At 41.8% G+C, this 11,136-nt stretch overlaps 1 protein-coding gene across 2 annotated transcripts; it reads left to right on the top strand.

Moving 5' to 3' along the window:
- Window positions 1-245: 245 nt before the first annotated feature.
- On the top strand, window positions 246-3,837 carry LOC129832350 (mRNA decay activator protein ZFP36L1-like). Of its 2 annotated transcripts, none has more exons than XM_055896356.1 (2): window positions 246-408; window positions 1,540-3,837. In XM_055896356.1, the coding sequence occupies exons 1-2, from the start codon at window positions 337-339 to the stop codon at window positions 2,650-2,652; spliced, it is 1,185 nt and encodes a 394-aa protein (XP_055752331.1). In that variant the 5' UTR covers window positions 246-336; the 3' UTR covers window positions 2,653-3,837. The 2 variants fall into 2 exon arrangements, with proteins under 2 accessions (XP_055752331.1, XP_055752330.1); XM_055896355.1 differs by having other exon boundaries at window positions 1,537-3,837.
- Window positions 3,838-11,136: the final 7,299 nt, after the last annotated feature.

Genomic DNA, 11,136 nt, shown 5'->3' with positions numbered 1-11,136 from the left:
CTCTTTTGAAAAACGTATTCACTCAAAATGTATGAAAACAAGATGTGATTTGGATTGTATGAGAGAAATGGTATGTTGTCCAATACTGTCCATCAATCGATGTTCATCAAAATGTTATTTGTTGTTGTGATGTGCTGTTTTGCCTGGCTGGCATGCATCCAACTACTAGGCTGCACGGTGGGCCATACAGAGGGACGAGAGTTGGTGCGGGGGTGTGGCTATCGTATACAGTGTAGAGTTAAAACCACACGTGGACCAACACACGATTTGCAGTTCGTACAGAAAACTTTGAAAAGTTTGACAACTGGAGCTAACATACTTTCCCGTGTGTCCAAGATGGAACCCCATCTCAAGAAAATGCCATACGCGCTTAATAAATTTCTTGATTTGGAAGAGGTTATGTGCAAGGTAATTTGATGATTTTATACCATTAAAAATAGCTACGTAGTTAGCAAGTCTATGTTGCACAAATCAACGGATGCCTTTTAAATTCGCAAAATCCTGCATTCTATATGCATAGTTTTGCTATATACCTAATTAGTTAAACTTGCCAACCAGTCGATTTCGAATGAATACCGGTAGTGAGTGAATTTGCAATGCTGCATTTTGGAACTGCAATATGGAGCCATTTGTTTTCAATGTGCAAGTTCAGTCCTCAGCTAGTGGTGTGGTACCTTTTGGTTCGTGATATCATGTTGTTAGCTAGCTATGTTTATTAGACGCAAATTGTATGCCATCTTTTCTAACTTACAAATCAATGCATGAAGTCGTGCAACTGCTAGTGACGCTGAGCAAATGCATCTTGTCATTAATTGACGTGCGTTAAGAACTTGTTTCACTAGAAATGACTCAAACTATTGGTGGTTAACGTGCTAATGCTAGATCGATTGCTCTTAAACTAAACATTCGTTTCCAAAATACAATTGTACAATAAAAAAGCTTTCAATGCACAAGCTAAACGTGGAGTGCTGATTTTATCCATGTGTAGATTAACCAACGTGCATTTCAATTAGTTTTTGTGCGCGCCTCAAACGAGTATTAGCTAGCTATAGTAACGACGTTCTGTTAACTTACTAACTGAATCCAAGCAACTAGCTAGCGGTAATAGCAAAACTGAGAAGTTGCATTAGCTAAAGTCACCCACAGTAGTCTTTCTTGCACATTCAAAATTGGCCATTTGCAAAGTAAATCTTACTTTAACTAGATGGTTGACTGAGTTGAACTATGCTGTTTCTTTGGGCATTTGAAAGTATCATTCTTGCAAAGTTTAACATACTCATGTCAGGCCTTTGGAAAGAATAGAACTATCTCAGTTTGAAGTGCTAAGTTTCCCTTGGTTTTGCTATTTCCTGGCATTGTTTTTATGTAGAAGTGGGTCCTCCAGATGAAGTTAACATGAGATACTGTTCATGGCTTGACTAGTTTTCTTTAGACAACAGACCATGTTATCTTTTTGTTTTGAAAATGTAGATGAATGTATAACAGTCCCCCCCCCCCCCCCCCCTCCCCTCCCCTCCTTTCTTACTGTCTATCCAGCAGCTTCTGAGCCTGGACCTCCGGGACACATCCAAGCAGTCAGCATTCCCAGTGAGACCTGTTGGTTACAATAAGCCCTGGACCCCATGTTCCCTCTCTGCATCTAGCTCTGCCCTCTCTACTCACTCCACAGAAAGTGCAGCCATGACCTCCAGCCACTGGGGGCAGAACACAGAGGCCTCACTCCCATCAAGATTGAAGATGTCATTCTGGGCTGAGCGCTCTGTCAGCATGGTGGAGCCCAGCGCGTGCACCCTGGGCTGGGCCTCTACAGAGCCTAAACAGCCCCCAGCCTCCCCTACTGGTGGCCCTGTCTCTGGGTCTCCCACCTCCTCACGCTATAAGACTGAACTCTGCCGCACCTTTGCCGAGAGTGGCATCTGTAAGTACGGGGGGAAGTGCCAGTTTGCCCACGGCTTTGATGAGATACGTGACCTCAACAGACACCCCAAGTACAAGACGGAGCCTTGTCGCACCTTCCACACCATTGGCTTCTGTCCTTACGGCATCCGCTGCCACTTTGTTCATAACAACGAGGATGACCTGGGCCCTAGTCCTGCCAGACCTGGGCCTGGTCCCCAAACCCCCCGAACCAGACGACCCCCTCTACTTAGGCAGAGCTTCAGCTTCGGAGGCTTCCCCTCCGCCCCTCCACAGCCTCTAGAGCACTCCCTCCCCCACCCCTTCCTCCTCGTGCCTTCAGTCTCCCCTCCCACCTCAGCTGACATCACCGACCTGCTCTTCCGGGCCTTCTCCGAGGTGGACTGTGTCTTTGAGCCGGCCCATGAACTCCAGTCTCAGTTTCTTCCCTCTCCTGACTCAGGCTGTTCCCTCTGTGGCCTGTCCCCTGTGCCTTCCCCCTCCCACAACCCCTGTACCTTATCAGAGGGCTGCGGCCTGCAGCAGAGCCAGAGTCCCCCCTGTGGGCCTGCTCTCAGGGCCAGGAGCCTCTCCTATACCTCCCTGTCTGACCACGAGGGTGGGTGTGGCAGCTCAGCCAGCAGCCTCAGTGGGTCTGACTCCTCTGGTCCAGATGGGTCTGGTCGGCGGCTGCCTATCTTCAGCCAGCTCTCAGTGCCTGACGAGTGCTGCAGCAGCACTAGCTTCTTCCTCTAGGTAGGATGGTCTCCTCAAACCTTCCCCAACCACTCAGTGACGTCTTGTCCATTGAAAGACTTGTGTATTTTTTTTTAAAGAACCATGACTGCATACTATTGTGTACCTAATGTATTGTACGGGCAGATGCTTGACACATGCTTCAGTTAAGCTCAAGCGAAATTAAGCTGTACAATTTTGAGGCACAAGTTGACAGCAAGGCAAGGTGCAAGAGTTGCGTTACACTAACTATCTGGGAGAGAAGAAAATGGTGTAGTCAGTGTTATTGCCACTGGAAGTCCTCCATTCCTGCCACCTGCAGTTGTAAGAAGTGAACTAGTCATGTAAATGACAGTTTGAGAAGCAATTCATGAATCTTAGAATGTTAAAAAAGCCAAAGACAAGGACACAATGCATTTCTGCCAAGTTAGATTTCCCCCTATGAATGTTGGTTGACTATTGTGATTTTTTTTCTTTCTTTATTGTACACTGTTCTTCTGACTGGGCTTAAGAAATTGAGCTTTTCCAAAAACCCACTTCAGTGCCTGTAAACGTTTAGTTTTTTTTTGCTGTTATTGTTGGAAACTGCAATTTTCATTGTTAGTTGCAGGGGGACCTTGGATTTTCTTTCCTATTTTAGATCAAAGCTTAAATTGGTTTCCTAACTTTACTTAGCAAGGTGGATTGTGAGAATTAATGATTGTTTTCTCACTTGTTTCTGTAATCTGCAAATGTTTGAAGTTGTACGTAGACGTTCTGAAGATGCACCAAGAGTACAGTGTGTATCCCTTGTGTGGTAGACTCTGCATAAAATCCCTGATTAGCCGAAAAATACATGTAAATGGCAAAGTGAAATGATTAAACTGGGTTGCCGTTAAACTCTGATTCTATTGAGTTGGACCTAAACAGCACCTTGTTCAGTAGATTGAATTGTAGTGTCTTTCTAGAAGTTCTTGGGGAGATCTAATGGTAGATGGTTTGTATCTGAGATGTTTTGGTAGTTGGTTCTGAGGGTGGATGCTTTTTTTGCATTCCATTGTATTTAAGTACCTTTTTGACCAACATGTTTCAAGCTTGTTTAGTGTTAATGGAGAATCTTTAGTAAATTAAGTTTAATTTATTTTAATGTATTTATAGAACTTTTTGAGTTTGTATTTAAGTTTAATATATTTTGTTGTACTGGAAATAAACTTTTTTTAAACTTTGTTTAATCTTATATTAATTGTATTTCCTCTGTCTTCAAGGTGGTTGGGGGAATCTTCCCACAATGGTTGCATCTGTGAAATGCAGCACTACATTTACAAAGACTGAATTTGTCATGGTGCCATCAGTGTTTTTGCATAATATCGAACATATTCCCAAATGAACATCAGCCTCTTCAAATGCTGATGAGTCACTCCAAATAACTTGTGTATAGCTTGTGTAGTGGCACATTTGTGAAACGTTTGGTTTGTTTGCCTACAGCGTCCTGCTGCGCTAACCTAGTTATAACACAGCTACACTGATTTCTTTGGAACTTTTGTTTCAATGTAAAGCACCTCCAAAAGCATCACTACCCACATATTAATCTGTAGGCTACTGTAACGGGACTACTCTCTTCTATAGTTAGTCCTTTGTTATTCACAGTGTGTGTTGGGAGTTCAGTGTGTGCATAGGGTGGGGGGTAGCCAAGCGGATCAGATTTCACATGGAGATAAGATGGCTTTTGTTTCATCCCTAATCTTTACACCCCTCTGGTCACTCCCTGCATAGCAATAAAACTGAATGCCTTCAGATGACAGCTGACGCCTGGCCGAACCACTGCTGTGTCGTTTGCGTGGCTGGTATTTTAAAGATGACAAAAAGCTAATAGTAGCTCAATCTCTATACTTGAGTTACTCTAGGAGCAGTTAGGCTTCCATCTCCCTTTTCACAATGACGAGCCAATTATTTAAATTACCATGTCGAATGATATCCAATAAGTTTTCCCCCTTTTTAATATGTGGATTAGTGAGATTCATGTGTCATCGCAACGACAAAAAAGAATCGGAGCACAATAAAAAAAACTCAACCACAGCACCGTTAGCGATGCAGTAATGGGAAACGGATAGTTCATCATTCCCTTGTCAGCGTGACAATGGGATGGGGTGGCTTCCATTGAGGAAGGCGTGGCCGGGAATGGGTTAAAAATGTTGACTGTTCTCCATTGTTGGACGGGGGATTCTCCCACGTCGAGCCCAGTGAGTTTGTACAAAGACGGGCGCATTCTCACACAGCCGCGGATCATCTGGTGGACAGAGCAGATGGCTACATTCACGGGGACCACGGGTCAAACATATGGTCCTGGATAGAAAGGAATATATTTTGGAGGGAGGGGAGGTTAATGTGTTCATGCCTCTCAGCACTAGGAAGGGTGAGGGGAAAAGGTCTAAACATGAATTAATACAGATAGTTTTCCAGTGGCTCACCCCGAAAGCCCTGGTGTAACCTTGTGGATGCTGCTGTTTTTTTGTTGCCGGGAAAATATATTTTCTGTTACGTCTACTTTACTTGTGGTGTTTCATTGGGGAAAAAGTCTCCTTGTCACAATAGTTAGTAACGTTACTTGGCACATATTGACGTGCTCAGTGAGCTGAAACGTTTGCATATTTCCAAGCCATGGAAGCGCTTCACCTGTTATATTTTTACTCAAGACTATTTTCCACTGTTCTCAGCATGTCTGTGTTTATGTATGTTTCATCAAAACAACGATTTCCACAAAACATTTATCTAAGGCAGTTCACCCAGTTGTAACCCAACTTGTGTGTTTTTGTTCTACCATATGTTATTTTGAGTGCTATATTGATTACTATATTGTTGAGTTCGGAGCTTACAAGAAAGGCATTTCACTGTACTTTTTATTTATTTTATTCTTTGCACATAAAATAGCAGTAAGGATGTTCGCCACCAGAGGTCAGTAAAGGCTTGTTTAGTCTGATCTGCACTGCTACTGATTCTGCTGTGCCTTAGGCCTAAAAGAGAAAATCAACTGCCTCTAGGGGTCAGCATTTACATGTTCACCAATGCAAACCATACACTTACTGTTGTGTATATAATTGATATATGATAATTTGCTTACGGCCAGTCATGTTTCAGTGAACTTTACATGTCCACAAGAGTATGTTTTTGATTTATGGGGATATTTTGCATATGGATAGTATTTCTATTAACTCTTGATCTGTTTATGGCACATTCTGAAATTATTTAAATATCTAAAAGGGAACTATTTTAGTAAAGCATGTTGAAAGAATATATAATGTTGAAATGACTCACAACCCAACACTTTTGTACGTGCTCTAGAGTCGCACAGTTCCCCTTTATAACAGTACATACACTCCACCAATGGAATTCACATCTGGGTAAAGCACAACTGGTACTAAAGCAACACCCGGGCTCTGACTTTTAGCCATATATATATGTTTGGTACTTCCTGTGCTGCCACTTCCCATCACATTATTGGTCAGTATGGTGGTGGTTGATGATCCTCTGAGCCCTGTCCAGTTGGTGCCAGCCTGGCGCTCACAGAGCCCATCGCCTTAGTTTCACTTCCTCTTCCTGCTCTGCTCACTTCCCCTCACGGACACGCACCACAGGCTCACAAAAGAGGAAGTGGCCTCGGCCATCGCCATAGCTCAGCCAAAGATGGTGGATAAATGAAGATAGTTCACTCAGGCTGTATCCCTGCACAAAAAATGTCAGTTCCTGTCTTAAAGGGTGGCTCTCCCATAGACAACAACGCGATAGCAGCTGGGTCTGGTCTACTTAGTTCATTGACTTCCATGGAAACAGAAAAAAATGAGGGGGTGGGATATCTCGCTTTGTCTTCCGTCTCTGGCTCAGCTAATTGGTTTTATAGACCAAGAGGATATACAGGCTTCGCAGCGGAATGCTGTTTTAGACAATCAGTCAACACCCTTTAGTCATGGCTGGAGGTTAGAGTCGTCTATCTCTTTCTGAGTTGTCCTTTTGTGTTATTCCTGTATTCCCAACCAAATACCAGAGGCACCTCCCAAGTTAGTTTGTGTGCCGGATGTCAATAAGTGTGGCCTTTTTCTGCACCTTGAAAATAATGTAACAGAGTAGGAACCAAAGTTAGGCCCGTGTTTCCCCTGGGACCCTAATTAGTGGTGAACACGTAAACAAATCATGCCTTAGACCACTTCAGGTGAGAGCTTTCATCTGAATGTCAAATGTAGAGTATGTGTTGTTGATGTACAAGTCCATTATTTGAATGAGGGCAACCATTTGAGAGAGGAAATATTTGGGGTGTGGTCAAATATTATGGGTTGAATTTGGTTATCAGTGTTTATTTAAGTTTGACAGATTCACAGATCTTTATTTAAAATGTATGCCAATGCGGTCTTTGGACAGACTCAGATGGGGGTCCCAGCAGTGGTTTGAATCCAATTTCTCAATATCAAATCATTTTTGGGTAACAATTAAGTACCTTACTGTGATTGGTTTCAATTAAAGTGGTAAAAAAAAAAAATCTTAGCAAAGAGCAAATTCTCAAGCAAGAATTTTGCCAGAACTGTCTAGGAGTGGTCTGAGTGGGGAGGGGAAACTGAAAACTAGGTGTTATTGACAGAGGTTTGAAACTCTCTTTCTTATTTGTCTAATGACTCATTTACGTCCTGGTGATGTCACCAGGCAGGCCAAAACACCATCCCACCAAAACAGGAAGAAATTTCCGGCGGCCTTTTCAAACAGCTCTTACACTAAACAGGCATTATCATTATCGTTTACAATTTCGCAGTATTATTCCAACCTCATAGCGTGGAAATATATATAAAACACAGGAAATCACTGCACTGGGCCTTTAAAGGGAAACTCCACTCAAAAAACATATTTTCATATTATTTTCCTTAGTCCACTCTTGATACAGTCCTAAAATGTTTTGCTGTCAAGTTTTCACGATATTGGACTTTCAAGAAGCAAAGTGTCAATGATCACATCACCATGTCGTGTATTTATATTGCTATATTATTTACTGTTAATGTTTAAAATGGAGTCGATAACTGGGTTCTCTCTTCTTTCATCAGAACTTGTCACTGTTTTTGGTACCCAAAGGAAACATGGTGAAGAACTGTGGACATAAGATGAAGGACAGTGGCCTGTCATGGAAAAAAATCCCCAAAAGTCCAAATATCAGCAGCAGTGGCTCTTTCTTGTGAAGCCTTATGTTCCGTATAGGAAGGAAGAGGATTAAGGATCTCCCCAGATCGGTGTCCCGTCCGCGGGACGGTTGAGCTAACGTATGCTAATGTGATTAGCATGAGGTTATAAGAAACAAAATAAAATCCCAGTACATACACATATCTGATATGTGTAGAAAGCTTAAATTATTGTTAATCTAACTGCACTGTCCAATTTACAGTAGCAATTACGGTGAAATAATACCATGCTATTGTTTGAGGAGTGAGCACAATTATGAACTTGAAAAGGTATGAATAAACCAATTAGGCACATTTGGGCAGTCTTGATACAACATTTTGAATAGATATGCAAGAGTTCACTGGATCACTCTAAAACTTTGCACATACGGTGCTGCCATCTAGAGGCCAAAGTCTAAATTGCACCTGGGCTAGAATAATTAATTATGCCCATTCTCTTGCATTTCAAAGATGATGGTACAAAAAAAACAGTTGTTTTTTTCTTTGTATTATCTTTTACCAGATCTAATGTGTTATATTCTCCTACATTCCTTTCACATTTCCACAAATGTCAAAGTGTTTCCTTTCAAATGGTATCAAGAATATGCATATCCTTGCTTCAGGGCCTGAGCTACAGGCAGTTAGATTTGGGTATGTCATTTCAGGTGAAAATTGGAAAAAAAACTGACGGATCCTTAAGAGGTTTTAAGTAAGTATGCTTTTCGTAATGTTCTCAGGCCTGAAAAAATGGAGTGGTGAATCTTTCATTGCAAATCCATATTGCTGAAAATTCCCAAGACTAAGATTGTTACAATGAGTGTTTTCACTGTAACCAAGTAGAGAGAGCACAAATACTTAAGGAATATAATTTCCAAAGAAAATCTTGTCAGTATTCTCAGTTATCTGGTTGACATGGTCATTTATCAATATCATCTGAAGGATCTGGAAAACGGGCCTGTTGAAACAGAGAGAAAATTGATTTTTTTTTCTCCACCGATGCTCCACTTGAATAGATAAGTGAGTGAAGCTTCCTGGGTGACGCAAACCTTTTTTGCAAACATTTGCAGTTCTGAGAATTTAATGGCAAGAAGGGGGTACACGTTGTTGTAAACAATTACCACTGGGGATAAATTAAGTTGTAGTGAATTGAGATCAACCAAATAATGCATTTTTGAGTTAACTTTTCCATGTTGTGTTAGTCACTCTCATGTCACTCTCCAATTATTTTATACAGGCACTTTAGCCAGTGTGTGCAAGGACCGCCGGAAATGGCAGCAAACTCACAGCGAGTGAATTATATTGACTTATTTTGAAACTCAACTGAAGTTCATTCACATGTTCATAGTATAGTGTACCTACTTTATACTTTGAAAACCACAAATATTTAGCTTTTGAGAGTTTCCTCACATCATATGTACATGTACAGTAGTGTACAATGCATTAAGAACACCTTCTTAATATTGAGTTGCAACCCCTTTTGCACTCAGGACAGCCTCAATTCGTCGGGCCATGGACTCTACAAGGTGTCAAGTGTTCCAGAGGGATACTGGTCCATGATGACTCCAATGCTTCCCACAATTGTATCAAGTTGGCTGGATGTCCTTTGGGTGGTGAACCATTCTTGATACACACGGGAAACTGTTGAGCATGGAAAACCCAGCAGCGTTGCAGTTCTTGACACAAACCGGTGTGCCTGGCACCTCCTCATACCCTGTTCAAAGGCACTTAAATCTTTTGTCTTGCACACTCCCCCTCTGAATGGCCCACACACACAACCCATGTCTCAATTGTGTCAAGGCTTTAAAATCCTTCTTTAACCTGTCTCCTCCCCTTCGTCTACACTGATTAAAGTGGATCATAGCTTTCACCTGGATTCACCTGGTCAGTCTATGTCAAGGAAAGAGCAGGTGTTCCTAATGTTTTGTACACTCAGTGTAGCGTTCTATTATTTAATGATGTGTATAGCCAAAGGGGATAGATAGGGTTCAGTGGCTAACCTCTGCTTCAGAGGAGGGTATTTACTGTAAGATGCAGATTAGGCATAACCAGAACCCTCAGATCCATTCAACGGGGCTGGGAATGGTGTGTGAACCATTCATCTTGGGTAACAAATTCATGATTTGAAATATCCTCACATTATGGTCAACTTTCAATCCATGACCTGTGCTCTACTTGAAAACATTTCCTGAATTTACAGGAGTTGACTTTCACCTTGCCCACGTAGTTTTCGCTAAGGGATGCAGCTAGGGATAGGCTAAGGTGTTTGTCTGTGTGTGTATTCTTGCATGAAAGTGTGTGTGTGTGTGAGGAGATTACGAGAGCGGGGGCTCACAGGGCAGCTCTGTTCTGAATGGCCACCTTTGTGGTTCTCTCATGCTAGCTCCATTTCCCACAGGTCTCTTAGAGTTTACGTCTCTCTGGTGACGGTGGGGTTGGAGCAGGAGGAGTGGGGAAAGCTCAGCTTTTCTTTCTGTTTTTGTGGCTCTGACTCTTCTTACTACATGTGTGGATTTGTCCCATTGCTGCAGGCACTCTGACAAGAGAGAAAAAAAATCACAATTTTGTTCCCTAAATGCTTCTAAAAACACGTGTGGGTTTTGCAACACACGTTGTAGTCAGTTCGATTTATCCCTGAGTCAGTTCGAACTCTCCCCCACACTGCTTTTTCCCAGTTGTGTAAGATATGTCTGTACACAGTAACCTGGGTGTATGTGAGGATTTTGTCAACATGCCCTTTTGTAAACGGGTGAATTTCAGATTTGGGAGGATGGTACATTTTGTGCCACACTGTTTATATATGAAAAGAGGATAAACAGTTTTGTGAACCTTATCTAGTGTAATTTGTTAGCGTTTACTAGAGAGGTGGCCAATGTATTTTGTAAAGCAAGTGGCTGATAGCACAAATTCTTGAAGTTTCCCACTGGGCACAGACGTCAGTTCAACATCTTGTTTTGATTTGAATTTGGTTGAGTTGTCAACTAATGTGACTTCAACGTGAAATCGACAAAACATTTCACCCTGTCATTGGATTTAGGTTAAAAGTTAGGTAAAAAATAATACGAAATTCCCTTACGTTGATTACTTTTTGCAAATCCAATCAGTTTTCTAAGTTAATCCGGCGTCATCACAATAAATGTTTTGATTTAAATTATGTGGAAACAACATTGATTCAACCAGTTTTTACCCAGTGGGTTGTTTGGTTAGAATGTGGGTGTTCATTTAAAAAAAAGTAAAACTCCAATGATAACAAAAGGTACGGTGGTTCAAGCCTGAGAACATCTGTGAAATCTTGAAGACATTGCCCAGATATTAGACGTGTGCTTAAACTCTTTTC

The sequence above is a fragment of the Salvelinus fontinalis genome, chromosome 33 (assembly GCF_029448725.1).
Source record: "Salvelinus fontinalis isolate EN_2023a chromosome 33, ASM2944872v1, whole genome shotgun sequence".
Taxonomy (NCBI): Eukaryota; Metazoa; Chordata; class Actinopteri; order Salmoniformes; family Salmonidae; genus Salvelinus; species Salvelinus fontinalis.
Note: the sequence above shows the minus strand (reverse complement) of the source record. Positions and strands in the feature narration are given on the sequence as shown.

Bases quoted from the DNA above. Each gene is read 5' to 3' on its own strand.
- LOC129832350 (XM_055896355.1), top strand. From the start codon at position 337: ATGGAACCCCATCTCAAGAAAATGCCATACGCGCTTAATAAATTTCTT. The intron at 409-1,536 runs GTAATTTGATGA...CTGTCTATCCAG, and splicing joins TGGAAGAGGTTATGTGCAAG to CAGCTTCTGAGCCTGGACCT.